The sequence below is a fragment of the Condylura cristata genome, unplaced genomic scaffold (genome assembly GCF_000260355.1).
Source record: "Condylura cristata isolate star-nosed mole 26May11 unplaced genomic scaffold, ConCri1.0 scaffold00002, whole genome shotgun sequence".
Classification (NCBI taxonomy): domain Eukaryota; kingdom Metazoa; phylum Chordata; class Mammalia; order Eulipotyphla; family Talpidae; genus Condylura; species Condylura cristata.
The window spans coordinates 10367361-10385276 of NW_004567103.1; the positions used below are offsets into that span (position 1 = coordinate 10367361).

Consider the following 17916-nt stretch of genomic DNA (forward strand, 5'->3'; position numbering starts at 1 on the left):
TAGAATGTTACATTTATATATATATATATATACATATATATATATATGTGTATATATATATATATGTATATGTATATAAAGCCTTAGTCAAATATTTAAGGAAGGCAGAAGGCAGCCCCAGTGTCCTGTAACAGGTATACAACCATCTCCTGGATTTTCAAAACAAGCTGTTTTGATCACTGCCATTTTCAGTCCATTTGTTGACCTGTTAAGTAGCACTTATAAAGCAAATACACTTTTAGGCAATTTCTTCCATGAACCGGTAAGGTTTATGAATTCTTTAAGTTAAATTAAAATTTCCCTGGGTGTATCCTACGGAAATTTCAAACTTGATTAAAAACACCTTGCAAATAAGCACATTCAAATAAGGCATTGAAGGCAAACATACAAACACAGAAGATGCTTAAGACTATGCCTGGATCATAATTAGTTGCTTTCCCATTTTTGCTGGTGTTGTTTTTAAAAAGTAAATAATATCCCAAATCCTGCCCTCGCGCTATAAAAGTCAACACTGACTCTAACATCTGGAGTATTTAGCTTCTTCTAAGACTACTGAGCCTACTCTTGCTCTGCCAGGCTCATCTTTTGCCATACAAGAGTAAGGTGGCAGAGGATTTGAGTCCCTTAGTTGAAGATTTCTGAAATAATGGTAAATATTGCCTTTCTGTTTCTGGATGAGATGATGCAACTCTAAAATCAGCTGCACTTCCAAACCCAAATTTCCCTTATGTCTACAATACTACCTTAAGCAGAGTTCAGATAACAGGTAGTTTTTTTTTTTTTTTTAAGTGACTTGTTCACTTTCCTGAGACTAAAGAAAACATGTGAGAAAACTCTCAACCTGGGAAACTGCATTGTAAAATAAACAAATCACATTATTGTTTGGAGAGCTGTCTCAGGAAGACTGTCGTCCTGCTTGGCAAATAGCAATAACATTCAGAAACTAAAATGGCACATCACTCTTGTACTTAGAGGATAACTTATGGCTTAAATGTTCCTAGGGTGGCAAGATTCCCATCCGGTGGACTGCGCCAGAAGCAATTGCCTATCGTAAATTCACCTCAGCAAGTGATGTATGGAGCTATGGAATCGTTATGTGGGAAGTGATGTCGTATGGAGAGAGGCCCTATTGGGATATGTCCAATCAAGATGTAAGTCTTCCTGTTCTGAAATATAGGTCTCTACATTGAGATTCAGGATATTTCACGTTAGTCTATGATAGAGTGAGGAGGGAACTTGAAATAATGCATGAAACATCAGCTCCTTAGAATAGATGTGTCTCGGTAATCTAGGCAAACCTATGGTCCTGGATTCCAAGGACCAAAATTACATAGTCTAAATGGTATAGTTTGGGACATAATTGAAGTAGGAGGGAGGGTTAGAGAGAGGGAAATGGGTAGATTCTTAGATGTACAGGTTGATCGGTTAGTGATTGGAAGAGTGTTTTTACTTGGTGCACTTTCAAACTCATACTGACAAAACTAAATTTTGGATTTTAAGAAAAGGAAATGAAATATATAAAAAAACAAATTTCACTTGTGATAAAATTGACATGAAAGGCTTACTAGAAGAAAACTAGTGAATGTTTTAAAGCTGACATTGTTGTAATTAGAGCTTGCCCCTGAGAACTCTAAAGTAAAGCTTCACTAAATGACCCTTTGTAAATTATGCACATCCCTTTAAATGTACCATCTGGACCACTTCGTAAGGGAGTATCCACAATCTTTGCAATTTCAGAAAAGCATTCAATAATAACACTAATAAGATTCCAGAGTAATAGAATTTAATTACAAACATCTCCAGTGAGAGGGAAAAAAAAAACTTGAGACCAGAGTATCTTCCTAGAACACTTAGGAGCTCATTTTGGAAAGATTTTAGTTAGTTCTAGGAGGATTAGAACTGAGATCAAAATCAAGTGACCACCTGAACTGTCCTATTTTTTTTTTTAATTTAATGTGTGAAATGGGATATTAGCATATTGTTTACGAATGCATGTTCTCCAGTTTATCAGTAAAAATTATATTTCAGAAAAATTTTCTTTAAGTTTCTTTTCTGACATAGACTTATTTGATCATCTGACTTGAAATAACAAATCATTGTGAGGAGACCTTAAGGGCTACATGACGAACCAGGCGCCTTTAAGAACTAGGATGCTGGTTGCTTTATTAATAAAAGAATGTTGAGAACCATAGAGAAGCTTATACACTCCATGTCTAGTGGAGCAAAAAGGTAGAGGAAAGGTAGTGTTGACATTGTATTAACTGTAAATTATAAAGGAAGGTTTATAGCAGATGGGAGGAAAGATGACAGCTAGCATAACTGATAGATAATTACAGTCTGGAAGAAGGCTGGAAGGGGAAAGACGTGTGATCTATTATTGCTGGGTGTGACTGTGCTGTGTAGACACCTTTATGTAGCTTCTCACAGCCACATTTGGTTTCCAGTTAGCAATGCTCAGATGGACAATAGCAAACTAAACAAGTAAGGAGTATGTTCACTTACGAGTAGAATAAAGATGTCAGTGTTCCTGCCTTAAGTATTTTCAAACATAATTTTGACAGTTTCTGTAGTACTCAAGACAGTTTTTGTTATCTTGAACTTTTAGTTGTCCGGCTTCATCTAGGAGAAGGCATCTGAAGGTATTTCTCCCCCACAAATAATATTGATTCATTGCTGAGGAGCATTTGTCTCTGTGCTGGGCTCCCTAGGACAGGAATCAATAGAAATGCAACTGGAGAATTTCATGAATAGCATCAATTTGGCATATGGTGAATGGAGTTAAAGTAACTGTTGAAAATATGTCAAACTTAACAAGTTTTTTGTTTGTTTTAATTCTCATCTTCCTCCCCTCACTCCCAAACAGTGATCAATAAACTGAAAAAAAAATATGCTTTGTTAGCCCACAAGCCTCCCTCCAAGCTGGCATTGGGTGGGGAGCTAAGGAAAGAGTATTAAGCTGCCTGAAGGGTGATAACAAATTGTGTTACCCTGGCATCAGCTCAGATTTGTTTGTATTCTCATCAACTCTGTGTAAAATTTTTTCAGCGAGTCTAGAGTCAAAGCCATCTACCCAGAAAGGTCAAAGCGAGGGTCAAACAGACCCAGGATAATTTCCAGGAAGAAAGACGAAAATGCTCAGGTAGATATCATAGACAAGTTTACTGCAGAAGGAAGTGCCAGGTAACACTAACACAGTAGAGCAGCGGTACATATCCGTGAGAGAAGAATGATCAGAGGATTTAATAAATCATAAGATGATCGTGACAATATGCTAGTTAGAAGGACGAGTCATTCTGACACATGGAAACTGGACCCATTTCACCTGTTGAAGGTCAACAGTTGAGCAGCAGTGGCCCCACCTGCCTGCTGGTGACTGCAGTCACACCTGTGTCACCAGCAGCTGTCACTGGGTTAAGAAAGGAAAAAGGGACTGAGAATAAAGAATAAACTTTTCTAAAATCCCCAAACAAAAGCACCTCCAGAATCTCATAGATCCCCATAAACACAACTTGAATGGTCAAGAAATTATGAAGTCGCTCTCCTCTTAAAATTTGGCATGTCCATCCATAATACATTATAGGAATCACACCTTGAAGAGGGATTTAGAGAAAACCCAGGACAAAAGATATTGCAATGCCTATGCAGATAGATTTTAAAAATTAGAATTAGGAGAAAGACAAGCCAATGAGTTACTTATGTCCTATTAGGCAGGGAAACTTCTGGGCAATGCAGCACTTATCAGCTATCATTAGCATTTCTTTCCTATCACTAGCATGTAAAAGTGTCCCCTTTAAAATGTAAATACCCACAATATTTACTCTTTTTTTTTTTTTGCTAATAATGTTATAAGTCTGTTTATTTTAATCTCTGAACAGGGTTAATTCACAGCCAACTGAGACCAAGCGAAAGATTTAAAGTTGCTATATTCGTTTATCTTGGTCTGCCAAAAGTAAAAGTGGCCAGGTGCTAGTGCAGTAACACACAGTGTCCCTGGACTGAAAGGTCTGGAGGTAGCTCTGCTGCTGACCAAGAAGACGCTTGGCCAAAGTGCCAGGATCGTCCGAGCCAGGGGACTCGCAATGCTGTCATGCGACTTCAGCCTAGAGGCAGCTGTCACCTGCTTCTCAGGAAGGTCCTAGCACTAGGCTCAGTGTTCGCTGACACTGAATAGCAGCACACGGAAGCTCCCAGCTGTGTGCTCTCAGGCCATACCAGCACCGCGTTCCTGACCTAATTGGGTTCTCACCACCGTGAAGATGGACACATCTTCATCGCAGGACTCAAACTGGCAGAGCCATCTGACAGTACCTCAGAGCAACGCCTGGCTCCCCTTCCCCGGCTGCCAGCAGAACTCAGGCCCAGTTTTGGCTTCTCTGAAGGGCTTGGAGGAGTTCCCACGCTCCAGCCTGCTGGCAGCTTCGTGGGCCGGGAACACGCAGCCTGCGGGGGTGAACCTCTGACAACAGCTTGCCTGGCAGCTTCACGGACTTTTCTGTTTTCTTCGATAGGTGATTAAAGCCATCGAGGAAGGCTACCGGCTACCCCCGCCCATGGATTGCCCCATTGCTCTCCACCAGCTGATGCTAGACTGCTGGCAGAAGGAGAGAAGCGACAGGCCTAAATTTGGGCAGATTGTCAACATGTTGGACAAACTCATCCGCAACCCCAACAGCTTGAAGAGAACGGGCACCGAGAGCTGCAGGTCAGCCATGCTTGCTTAACAGTGATGGATGAAAGGCTGTATTAGAGGTGGCAGGCAAGCGGAGCTCACTTTCATTCCTGCTTTTTAGTCAGAGGCCACATCATAGTTCTCTGCAACCTGGGTGGCTTTTCTCTCAATTAGCAGAGTATTTATGGTAGTCATTATTTGCCATTTTGAAAAGCCCAAGACTGATTGGGTCTCATAGTACGGAGAAAAGAAATTGTTTGGGGACTGAAAGGAGTAGTCAAAAACATATTTTATGATGCTGGACTTGATATTTAAGAAAAGGGATGAAATGCACTTTTGTGGGATGTTCAGGTGACTAGAGGCTATATTTTTAAAAGGAAAAAAAAAGTCTTGTAAAGTGTTAATTGTATTGAGCATTTCATTAGGTTTCAGCTCTTAAAGTTTCTCTTTTCTTTCAAGTCTTTCAAGAGTAGAAGGAAACAGGGCCAAGATGGAAACTGATCAAGTGCAGATGAATGGTTGAGAAGGGTTTTGAAAAGCAAAAGGACAGAATTGCTTGTAAAAGCGGTAGCTATTTCATTGGAACGAGAAAAATGAAGAAACATATCAGTGCAAAGGAAGACAGAGATATGCCAAGCCCTAGGCTTCAATAGGGACTTTTTTGCATAGAGGTCGGGTGTAAGTTTCAGGATCCCTAGACACTAGCCCCTTCCGAAAGTCAAAGTATTTAAGAAGACCGGTACAATAAAGCTAGGTGAATCAGACCTGTGCGAGATCTACTCATCTCCAAAGCAGAGCCACTCAAGGGCTTTTTCTTTTATCATGACTTGAGTTAAAAATAGGAAGACATTTTCCCATGATATCCAAGCCCTTCCAGTCTCGAGCAATACCGCACTGGTCTTTCCTGAATCTTAGCCTACAGATCACTAGCGAAGGCATATCCTTGTTCAAATATGTGAAAAAGAATTTGGAGTAGGCAGCAGAGATTTGCAGATCCTTAGCATTCACCACACCACAGAGAACTTAATGGTCAGGCTCTCCTGAACGGTCACTAGGTTGCTACTTGGGAGCGTTGTGACCTAAAAAAGTCTAACATTTTGGCGCTCTCTCTCTTTCTATTCTATTTTCCAAAAGCGTGAGAATAGATGGCTTGTATAGCCCCTTTTCTAGGTGAAGCTGGCTTATTTCTATTCCAAGGTACACCCCCTCCAGTTTTTCGATCTCCACTTCCAAACCAACTCTGAAGTTCCCTAAGCCCAGTTCTCTGGTGCTTGGTGCTTCTCCTGTTAGGAAACTGCTCAGCAACTACTAGTGCATAATGTGGACTTTGCATCCAGCTGCAGAACAAATTGAGTTATTGGATACACTTTTCTCAATTCCAAATTTTTTCTCACTGATGGTACTTAAGTGGCTTTGATGCTTATTACTGTTTCCTGATAATAGGATGTAGTATAACATGGTATGCAACTCAGCACAAAATTAGAGACATGTCATGGTGTTCCATCAAGATTGCAGAGACATCCAGAACAAACTTGAAGAATGACCCTTAGAGTTAATTGAAATTGAGTTGCAGATATTTTCATCCCAAGGTCGTTTTGACCTTGTCAGCTACCTAGATGCTACACATCACCTTTTTAATGATTTTGGTATACAGATATAAATGCAAGTATTTGTATTAATACCATAATGTAATTAGTAATATTACATTACTTTTAACTAATATTTACAGTTCTAGATGTGATAGTTTAACTTTTAACTAATATTTACAGTTCTAGATGTGATAGTTGTTGACTTAATACTGGGAATATAATTAAATCTTGATTATTCATACTATAAAAGCTGCAGAATTGGATTCATTGAAATAATGGACATAGAAAAGGTCACAAAATCAAGTTATTATCCAGACACTAAACTACATAATAAAACAAGTTTTTGTTAAAATACTTACATAAAAAGGATGCAAGTAAATCAAAATAATTGAGGTAAAATGGAATTGTATTAACTCTGCTATGTAGAATATTAAACCATTACATTGACTCTATTTTGTTTTCACCAGAAAAGAATTTTTTGGCTGAAAGTTTAGTAATGGTGATATAAACCTAATTAAAATGTTTATGTGCAATCAGTATAGTCTCAGGATGAACACTGGGTCAAAGTGTTAAGATCAACCCCATTATTTAAATTTTAGGGAAAAGAAAAGCTCAGGAAAATATAACTTCATTTTGTAGAAAAGTTGCTATACAAGTTGTTACAACAGAGGCGATATAAAATGTGCCCTAATGGCTTACCTTCTGTTTATTAAGTAATTTGATAATGACAATGAGCATCATTCTTTTAAAAATACTTTCCATCTAGAGATGATTTATTGCATATCAATATGCAAGAATGACAGAATTCCTGCCTTGAACGAGAGTTGTGCTTAATAGTGACCTACTATAAAACACCTGGCCTAAGACATGCATAAACTAATAAATAAGTTAATAAGAAGTGCTTAAAATTTGTTGAAATGACTATTTAGGAGCTCCAGCCCGGGAATATGAAAAGCACATTCCAGAGTGCAGACGCTGATCAAAGTGGCTATTCTTCCTGCCGGTCTTGGCACACGTGCTGGTCAGACATGGGTTGATTAAAGAGGGGATTAACTCCCTGCTGTCCCAAGTTTGTTTGAATGCACTGAGCCTGCCTGCAGAGCTGGCTAGAAGCATGCTGGACTTGAACTCTTGCTGTTTTCTCTGCTTCCATCAAGTCTGGCAGGTTACAGGCCCACAGATTCCCTTACTCATACTTCACTAGGGTTTCCATAGTTGCCGAAGTAAAGTCTGCGATATTCAGCGCTGGCAGAGAAGGGGCGCTTTCTGCAAAGACTGAACAGGTTCCAACTAGTAGGGCACCCCAATCTTTACCCCAGGCTAGGATGTTCAAAAGACCCACTCTGATCATTTATGCCCCAAGAGGTCCACAGAAAGCAAATGCAGGCAATGGAATTAAGAACAAATAGAGGGATTGACATCTGCCTCAGCAGCTTTGTGAAATGAGGGGCAGATCACCATGTGATGATATTTAATGATGGATTTTCATCCAATGCCTGCTCTTGCTATTTCAGCTCTCCCTGTGTGTCGCAGGCGATCTGCTTGAGTCTGGCTCTCTCAACAGTAGTTCTCATCTGTCTGTACTTTCCCATTCCATTTTCAGACCTAACACTGCCTTGTTGGATCCAAGCTCCCCTGAATTCTCTGCCGTGGTATCAGTGGGTGATTGGCTCCAGGCCATTAAAATGGACCGGTATAAGGATAACTTCACGGCTGCTGGTTATACCACGTTAGAGGCTGTGGTGCACATGAACCAGGAGTAAGTACTCAGCGATGTAACACGAAAGGGTAAATCTAGATTTAATAGTATTTTTCTTTTATTTTTTGCTTTGAGCTGCATAATCATCCTACTCATTTAAAAAAAAAAACACACACACACACACGGAATGCCTTTCATTTTGATTGAGTATAATTTTACACAGCCGCTATAAAGCACCTACATTGTTGCATTAAATTGCTTAATGAAACATTTTAATACACCTGCCTGTTGTGCCGTATTAATTGTGGCTGATTCAAATGTGTGTTTGCATGAAGCCCAGAAACGAGAGGCTCAGCCCCATGACTGTTCTCTCCCTCTGTTCTCACCCCAACCCGCAGTGACCTGGCAAGAATTGGCATCACGGCTGTCACACACCAGAATAAGATTTTGAGCAATGTCCAGGCGATGAGAACCCAAATGCAGCAGATACATGGCAGGATGGTTCCTGTCTGAGCCAGTACTGAATAAACTCAAAACTCTTGAAATTAGTTTACCTCATCCATGCACTTTAATTGAAGAACTGCACTTTTTTTACTTCGTCTTCGCCCTCTGAAACTAAAGGAAAAAAAAATCTGCAGCGTGGCTTGGTGTACAGATTGCTGAACTTGTGGGGCTCACAGAAATGACGAGCGTCATTGGAACTCGACCTGGAACAAATTGTTTCTCAGAAGTCCTGTCCATCACCCGTGTGTAAAATACGTGTATCTATAGGAATACAGCACCGCCTCCTGCGTGGATGCGTTCTTGCTGCCGGACGCTGGGCTTCTTCGCCGAGACGTCTCTCCATTTGGAATTACAACTATACGCTTTCATTTGTGGCATAAACTAACCGGCAACCTTCTTTCACTGGAATGAAGACTGTGTCCAGGAACATTTTTGAAGGACTTCGTTGTAGCTCTTAAGGCTTGGTTCATACCGTGGGGGGGGACGGCGGCGGGGCCACCTAACTCATCAGTGTGGGTCCTTCAGGCCACCTGGTGGATCAGGAAGACAGGAGGGGCTGGAAGGAACGAAAGTGGCGCGAAACTCACCAACACTACTGCTCCTAAAGGCGCGCCCAGCCCCTCCCTGGGCAGACGGGGTTTGTTTGGGGCCTGGGCTGTGCGGTAGAAAGTCTCCCTGGGAGACTCCACAGACTCATCCTAGCTGCCTGGTGGATAGTGGACTGTGACAATCTTGAATAGGGAACTTTCACACTTTCCTCCTTTGAAGAAGCAGAATGGAGTCGACAGGGTAAGTCATGAGAACCCCCCATGGGTCTTTCTTCATCAAGAACTTTTTTTTTTTTTTAACATATCCAGAACGAAACACTGCTCACGAATAGTCTTTCTCAACTCTCGTGTAGTTTCGTTCTTTCATGATTTGGTGTTCTCCTCAGAGAAAAGCAGGGTCTGAACACAGTATGCCGCCTCTGCTGTTCTCCTGGAAGCGAGGAAACTGGAACCGCCTGGGGTCAGGTTTAGGAAAGGACTCCTAGAAAGACTACTTAGTGATTGTGGCTTCTCTTCTTCCCAACAGGGTCCTCTGACCTGTTGGGGTCATTCTGGCCCGTCACAACACCCAGCTAGGTGGTCATTTCTAACCGGGGCGCCCCCCACCCCTGCTTTCATGGATAAGTGCTGCAGCTTCTTCTCACTGATCTCACATGCTGCCCTGCCCTGTACCTGCCAACTGGGGGTGGGGGGGGTCATCTGGCTGTCAGTGGTGAGGCTTGGCCCTCACCCTCACGATCACAAAGTGACCTGCTACACAAAACATGCTTTTCATCCCCATTTACCTCCGATGCTTCATTTTAATCCTGGAATTCCCTTCTTGAAACTAGTGAATGAAATGCCTTTGTTTATTCCTAGAAGTAAATGGGTTACCTTTTGTGACTGGACAAATTTTAACTTTTTAAAATAATTTCATTTTTATCCTCTTACAATGAGAGCTTTGCTGATGTTAGTGACCTTTTAGCCTCTTTAGTTTTATCTTGAAAGCTATTTCCTATAGAGAATGTTAAATTTGATGCTGTCAAATCATGACAGTTAGTAAAAACCTTTTTGTAGCTTTAGTTGTAAAAGCTTTTCTGTTCAGAAAGAATGTGAAATTTGGTTTTTAAGCTACTGCAACAATTTTTGTTTCATCACCTCTTTTGCTCAAGTCTGAGGAATTTGTATATTTGTGTTAAAGTGGATAAATGTGCTGTGGGGTTTTTTTGTTGGCTTTTCAAAATATGTACATATTTTTGATTTCAGCAAAAGCAAGGAATATTTTGTTTTTAATCTCCACAGTCCAAATAATATATCAGCTTGGCAGTGCTTTATATGCTGCGACAAATGTACATTGAATAAGAATAATTAAAAGTATTGTTTTCCTATCGTCAACACCTGAAAAGCTAAGGCATTTTCCTAAGCATTGAACATACCCAACACAAAACAATTCAGGAGAGGGAAGTTGCCAGTTCTGAGATATCCCAGCTAGTGGGTGCTGTTTGTGGTGCTGGAGTCAGGTCCACACTGCTCCCCAAATGTCTGTACATGAACAGTCCACCAAAAACCCCATGGAAGGTGGAATGTGAAATCTGATTTCATATAAAGTGATTGCCTTCAAAATCTTAATTAACACAAATGTGAGGTAAAGTACATGGAATGGAATGGTCGAGAAGAGGGCTTTCAAGTGTTCAGTCCCCAGTAGCAGCAATAGTGTTCTCCCTACATCCATAAATTTCTCTGCTTAGAAGAGGAAAGTGAGGACAAAAGGGAGTCACATCCCTTCCAAGCATGGGGCCAGGCTCCGGCCCCATCCAGTCGGCTCTGGACCATAAACCTGGCTGCAGTGTTGACACTGGGAAAGACACTCCCTGTTTCTTTATACTGCATCCCTCCACCTGGCAGGTACAGGTAATGACACTTGAATAACAACCCCGCTCCTAAGGTATGGCGTTATTATATGAGGATATGAAATCTCCTCTGCAGAACATGTGCACTTGTGAGAAGAAAGGTGCACTCTTCCCTCAAAAGTGTCACTCATCCATCTCTCACTTGCAAACCCAAATGGTGTATTGCAACATGCCTTCAGTGGTGGGGAGCCAGGCCAATGAAGCTGCCTCACTTTAAATGGATGCTTGTGGGTTTGGGGATGAAGATGGATCTCTACAAAACAGATACCAGTGCACTCACTCCTGAAATTGTTACTGCACAAGTGGAAAGAGTGAAATGTACAAGGAAGACCTCAGGGCCTAGGAGAGCCTGGCTGCTGGAGACACTCTGGTGCTGTCATGGCTGACTCAGGGTGCCATGCTTTGTTCCTTGGGCCCCAAATGGTATCCTCCACACTTCTTCTGGTTGTCGACTAAGCTCCAAGGGAAAGGCACTACCTAAATTCAAAGGAGTTTCTATTTCTCCACTCTTTCTGGAATCAATAGCTGCCACATGTTCATACCTGTCTCTTCAAGTTCATAGGAAATATTAAGTCCCCGCATTTCCCACTTGATGTGACAGCTATGCATATATGTAGTTATCTGGGGAATTAATTAAGAAAAGGTTGACAGAATAAAAGAGGACAAGTATATTTTTGAGACTACTCTTCGAGAGAATTTCCAATAGCCTAGCAAAATCAACTTCAGGAAGGTTTGTGAGTCGTTCACGGAGTTCTGGTTGCAGTCCCTTGTGGCCTCACGGTCATATTCATGTACTTCTTTCATACAAGCACATGCTTGCCTGATGCAATCTCTGGACCTGTTTGACTTCCTGATTCCCAGAGAGTACATAGTTGCAAAATATGTCCATCTAATAATCCCCTGTTATTTTTCTGTGATTGTCAAAATGAATGATGTCGACAATCAGTTTCTTGAAGATGCTTGTGGCTACACCCTTACTCACATTTACAATTTTAAATTCTATCTGAGTAATTTTGAGAAAAACTTTATTTCTGTCTCTCCAAATAGACAAAAATGAGCTTGTTTATAATTTAAATAGCAGTTGTTCACCTCAGAGAAATTAAACTTTATCTATCTCCTTCCCTCAGTAAAAAACCCTTGAATACACACAACGCAGGGTATATTTTGATCTCAGTTCTGCTCTACAGTTGACACCAATTGCCATACACAGCTAGTACAGGGGTGGCTGGAGATAGTTGAACAGGCCACTGTGAGGGGCAGTTATAAAAATGTGAAAGAGGAAAAATTGCTTCTTTGACTTGGTTATTTGACCAATGAGAGCAACATGGTGATCCATGGCATCATGCCAGCTCCGTTGATTCCCAGACTCATGAGCAACTGTAGTTGATTAGTTTTTTCTATGCTGTTGGGAAGCTTGTGCCCCGTCCCTAGGCCTCCCTCCCTTGGCCAAACATGTCTCTCCCTGTACCCTGCTCTGGGATCCTGCTTCCTGTTACCTGCAGATAACCTGTGAATCCTTTATTAGGAGCTCTCCCCTTCACTCCGAATGGCTTTTCTTTTTCATTCATCATTGTTGAGTTTTGATGGATTGTGACATTTCCAGAGTTGTCTCCTAGATATACAATTCCCCTCTTTGGAAAAAGTGGAGCTTAGAATCTAGGGTTTGTCACAATACAGTTTACCTTTGGCATCCTCTCACCAGCCCTAAGTCCTTCATCTTGCACAACTTCAATGAATGCAATTCAGAATTTATATTCTAAGAGAGACTGTTGCTGTAGTGGTAAAAAACAAGATGGCAGCCTCGCTTCTGCTGAATGCCTGACCTTGAACACGTTGCTTAGCCTTTTTATACTTCAGTGTCCTCACGCACATACAGTGTCCTCATCCACATCATAAGGATGAGAATAGTAACTTTCTCAGAGTTGTTAGAATTTACACATTTGTTACTCTACTTTTCATTTCTCAGAGGAGGGTACTAAGAATCCAAGGTCTCCCTGAACTATTTCTCACTAAGCCAGAACAGTTTCTGAGGCGAATAACTGGCAGCCCATTTGGATTGATGTTTTGTCTAAAATCTTGTTCTTTTCTCTGCAGGGAGTCGATTCTGGTATCTTGACCTCACAGCCCTTCCTGTTGATGACAAAAAGCCCTCAGAAGAATACAGAACACACCCTCCGCACTTCCTTTGAGATGTGTTTCTTCTGCCTCTGCTATGCCAGTTCTGGAGCAAAGACACTGATGAAGCAACACCCGGACCTGAAAAGAGTCAATGTGTGACTTTCAAACCCCCTCTGCCAGTGAAAGAAACAGCAAACGCTCACGCTTCAGCCTCTGTCATCCAGTTGCACTGAGGAATGTACTGGATCGAAGCACCAGCTCTGCCGAGCCCTTGTTCCCAAACTCCTTGTGGTTTTATTTATCTATTTCCATATCTTCTTCCTGTACGTCACTGCTGCATTGGTGTGGCAGCAGGTACCCAAGGCTACAGGTTTTACTATGGACGCCGGGTCAGGTGCCACCCACCAAACTAAGCCAGTTCCCATGAGCTGCCTACGATATGCATTGCTGAAGTAACATTTTACCCAGGGTGTGCCATTGCAGTGATATAAATATATTTTTTTCCTAGACTAAATATGAGCTGACTATCTCTTTTGCTGTGTGTACATAGGTGTGAGTGTGTGTGTACACGCGTGTGCTGTGTGTGTGTGTGTGTGGGTAACTTCCTGCTTAGAATTGCCTGTGAATGTGTGGAATGCTGCACCTGAGGGTTCTGGTTTTCCACCAGTTCTGAGGTGAAGCGTCGCATGAGCTAGTGGGCCTGGAGACCGTGCCCGTCCCCTTGGTAAGGCAACCCGGAAACGTTCCACGTCTTGTATCTAGAAGTGTATTTTAGCTGCCACACTAACCTTAATGAGTAATTCTACAGCTTTGAGCAGAGGCATTTTCACCTTAGCGGTGAAGTAATTTCAGCATCTAAACCCATTCAGGTGACAACCCATCATCCAAATCACAAATTCTGATGGAACTCCTCATCTGGATCACCAGTTCCTTGATGGAGGGGGTGGGGGGGGCGGAATGTGTCTGGTAACCCCAAATGGAATACAAGTAGCCTTTGTTTTCCTGCATAAATGGACTTGTCGAATGCGAACAAATATATGCAATTCATAAACTTCCAGAGATGAACATAGACATGTGTGTCAGCTTTGTGGTGCTGTGTCCTGGATTAATACTTTGTCTCCCAATGTCACAGAAAAATACATGCCAGTGACTCTTGAGGTTGGCATAGTTGGGATTAAATGCCCTCAAGCAATTTCAGGTTTCCAGTTTACGCGGAATGTCCTACAGGTATTAATACGCAGTTAAATCCTTGGGCCCTTCTAGAATGTATGACCTTGAGCACGTTGCATCTGCCTTCTAGAATCTGAGGTCTGATGTGTGAAAATTGAGTTTTGATAGGGTAGGTATACCAAACTCCAGCCAACATACTGCCATTTTTCATAACCTGAGTGGCTGCCTTGATTATTCTAAGGAATGGTTGCTGCCATGGTGGCCATTTATATAAGCTATGACATCAAATCAGGGAACAATGGGGAAAAAAAGATTCTGAACACTATGTCGTTGAATCAGTAGAGAAATTCAATAAATATTTATTACATTCTGACAGGGTGTATGGCATTGTATTCTTAGAACTATGCCAGAGTGACAAAGTTAATGCACCCCTTTTGGGGGACTTTAATATATTTTTAAAGGGATGTGCCTATGCATTGATGCCTGAACAAATGTGGATGAAGTGAGGTTGAACCTCTGAGCAGATCTTCTCTCTCCAGAGGTCAGGGCAGGCCGATGACTGGGGCTGTGTATAGCACCATGAATGCGGCCTGCTGAGCCCAGAGGTGGCTTCGTGCTCAGATTGGCCTAAGGCAGCATTCAGCTGTTCCAAACCAAGTAGCTTCACCATGTGTCCGCTGGCCCCAAATTATTTTTAACAATCTTATGAATGAAATGTTCTGGTGTGTTTAAAAACGTTATTTTTAAGACAGGTTGTGCTCACCACACGGCTGGTGTGTGTGTTTTGAGATGGCTTGTCTTTGATCTGTGAAGGGTACGTGTATTAATCCATACACGCTTATAGCCTCAACCTTTGTCTGAAGAAACTTAAATTCTGACCAGTAAAGGAAAGTTCTAGAAGCAATATTTTCACTTATTTAACATTCTCCAAACAACATCAAACATTGATATGCACTGAAGAGTGCATTTATTTTTTGTATCACTCCAAGTATGTTGGAATATGCAAGGACTGTGGTTAAAATTAGAATGTATAAGGCATATTATAATTTAGTTCATACTGAAAAAGAAATTAACAGAACATTGCTTGGTTTATACATGTTCCGAAATTTGAATGATCTCTTGAGTTAGACATAGATTTTCTATTTTGTTTTAATTTGTCAAGGTATTTTTCTTCCCTTCATGAACTTTAGGTACACATAACTTATGTCATTTATTTATGGTCTTTTATACCTAGTTTGTAAAATTGTAAAATAGCAAACTAAATGCAAAGAGTTTGCATTTGAAAATAATAAAGTAGTTGCTGTATATGAACCTCGAATCTACTCGTTTCTGTTCACAAATTTTTACCACATGTGGGATGTTTTTGAATTAATGAATTGTTGGTTGTCATTTGATTGAATAATATAAGATCAAAAATTCTAGTTGAACCTAGTTAGAATATCAAAAACATTGACTTCTCGATGATTTTGCCTTTGAGAACAAACCTTAGAAAATCTGACTTGGGTTCTGTGAGATCCTGTATCCCATTGTTCCTAAGACCATGAACTTGTTTGCAATCCTGACTCTATCGCTTACTGCTGGTACAAATCTACATCATGTCGCATAAACCCCTGTACCCATTTCTTTATATGGAAACTGGCAATGGCAATGCAAAGAGCTTTCTTTCTTTTTTTTTTTTTCAAGGTTTATTTATTTATTCATACAGAACTGGGCTTCAGGCCAGAGGTACAGGGGCAGTGAGTGGATTCACTAGAGACAGAGTGGGGAGCAGAACAGGCAGATCGATGAATCATACTGCTGAGGAGAGCAGCGGGTCAGGAGAGGTCTGCTAACCATGTGGGTCACCTCCGGGCCAGGAATCCAACACACACTGTGATGGCTGTGGCCAGTTTGCAGTGCTGTGTCCTAACCCATTGTGCTACTAGGGAGGGCCTACCAAGAACTTTTTAAAGACTTCATATATGGTGTTAGCCCAGTGTCTAGCATCTAGCTAGATCTCCACAAATAGTAGCTATTTGCAGCTATTCTCATATGGAAACTTCTGGAGATTAAAAGTGTCTCCCTTAACATACTAGGTTCTGTAGCCTCTCTAACATCTTTGCTGATCAACTGACCTGCTACCCATTCTTAGCATGGGCTTCTGTGACCCTTGGTGAGGGTGTATATATTAATGATCATACGTATATTGTGTATTGATGGGAAAAGTTTTAGTAAGCAAACTATAAATTGATTCAATCCCTGCTAATTGAAAATCAGATTCAAGACCAAATTCATTAACTAAAGCCCTTAAGGAGCCCAGGCTGTGCTCTGTCCTCATGTCACCAGGGGCACCTTCAAATACGGACCTTGAAATGAAAACAACCTGTTAAATTTGGTGACTTGGTGTTTATTTCCTTCTAAAGCATCTCTAGGATTAGCAGCAGTATTGTGTAGGGTAATGGGCATTTGTGGTCTGAAAGATACTAAATTTGGTGTTTTCTCCCCCACTTGTTTAGCAAGATAGAAACTCAACTGTATTTGCCATATTTTGCCAAAGAAATACAATCAATAGGAAATATGAAAAATTGGCTCACACCATTACAGAGGCTGAGAGGTCCTAGAATCTGTAAGCTGGGGACCAAGGCAAGTCAGTGATATTATTCAATCCAAGTTCAATGTTCTGAGAGCCAGACAGCCAGTGGCATAAATCCCATTTGGAAGGCAAGAGATGAGATATCCCAGCTCAACTGGGAGGCAAGAGAAAGGAAAAGCCCCTCCCTCCCCAATTTGTTGTTCTATTCAGGGTCTCAACAGATTAAACTTATGTCACTCACATTTTCTGAGTCTATTGATTCAAATGCCAGTCTCATCCAGAAGCACCCTCATGGGCACACCCAGAAATAAAGTTAATTGTGGCAACTCACAATCAGTCTGGTCAACACAACATTCATCATCATCATAGCATTACATCACTAGGAAAATTTTTCTCTACATTTTTTAGAATTTGCTCATAGAGTGGTACCAAAATTGCTCCATATAATGTGAACAATGATTTCAGTGTAGGATAACATGGATTTTGCTTAACTTGGCAGTAATAAAAACTCATTTCAACAATAAGTCACCCCATACTCTGAGTGTCCAACACAGTCAAGGTTTATTTCTAGCTCATATCACAATATGATGAGCCAGATGGTCTAAATTTGACAACATTCCAGGCAGACCAATTTCCTTCCCTCCTGTGACGTGCCCATGTCCACCCCCAGGGAGTTGAAAATGTGGACAATTGTGTTGAAGTCTTCATGAGAAGCTTGGGGAGAGCTTATGCTTCTACCTCCCTTATGACATTGATCAAAATCTAACTACATGGCCTAATCCTAACTCTTTCAGAGGTTGCAAGGAAGTGCAGCCTTTTGGGGGGAGGAAGAGTTAAAACTGTTGAACTAGCTAGTCTACCCTAAGCACGATTTTCCTTGATTTATGAAGTTGTATTCTGATAAACCCACTGTAAGCTGAAAATACTGCAAGTCAAACCACCACTGGTCAAGTGCCATCTGTGCAGAGGAGCAGCGTGATTTTAGGGGAGTCAGGGAAAGCTTCCTGTAAAATCCAGAGCATCTGCAGACTTTGTTTGACCCTCTGCAAAGGCATCCTGTGGTCATTTCCCAGAGACACAAAGGAACTTGAGAGATGCTTAGACTTGCTCAACTTGCATTCTCACCTTGTCTTTTTCCCCTTTTTTCACCAAGCCAGA

The 17916-nt window shown here is 41.3% G+C and overlaps 1 protein-coding gene across 2 annotated transcripts in view; it reads left to right on the forward strand.

The window, feature by feature from the left end:
- The window catches only part of EPHA4 (EPH receptor A4), a 142288-nt gene extending 126882 nt beyond the window's left edge, over positions 1-15406 (forward strand). The window contains exons 14-18 of one of the 2 annotated variants that reach the window (XM_004674245.2): positions 1002-1151; positions 4509-4702; positions 7862-8017; positions 8356-9250; positions 12993-15406. In XM_004674245.2, coding sequence (XP_004674302.1) covers positions 1002-1151; positions 4509-4702; positions 7862-8017; positions 8356-8470 — 615 coding nt within the window. In that variant the 3' untranslated portion in view covers positions 8471-9250; positions 12993-15406. Of the gene's footprint in view, positions 1-1001; positions 1152-4508; positions 4703-7861; positions 8047-8355; positions 9251-12992 lie in introns of those variants that run through there. The other variant, XM_004674246.1, reaches the window with a different exon arrangement.
- Positions 15407-17916: the final 2510 nt, after the last annotated feature.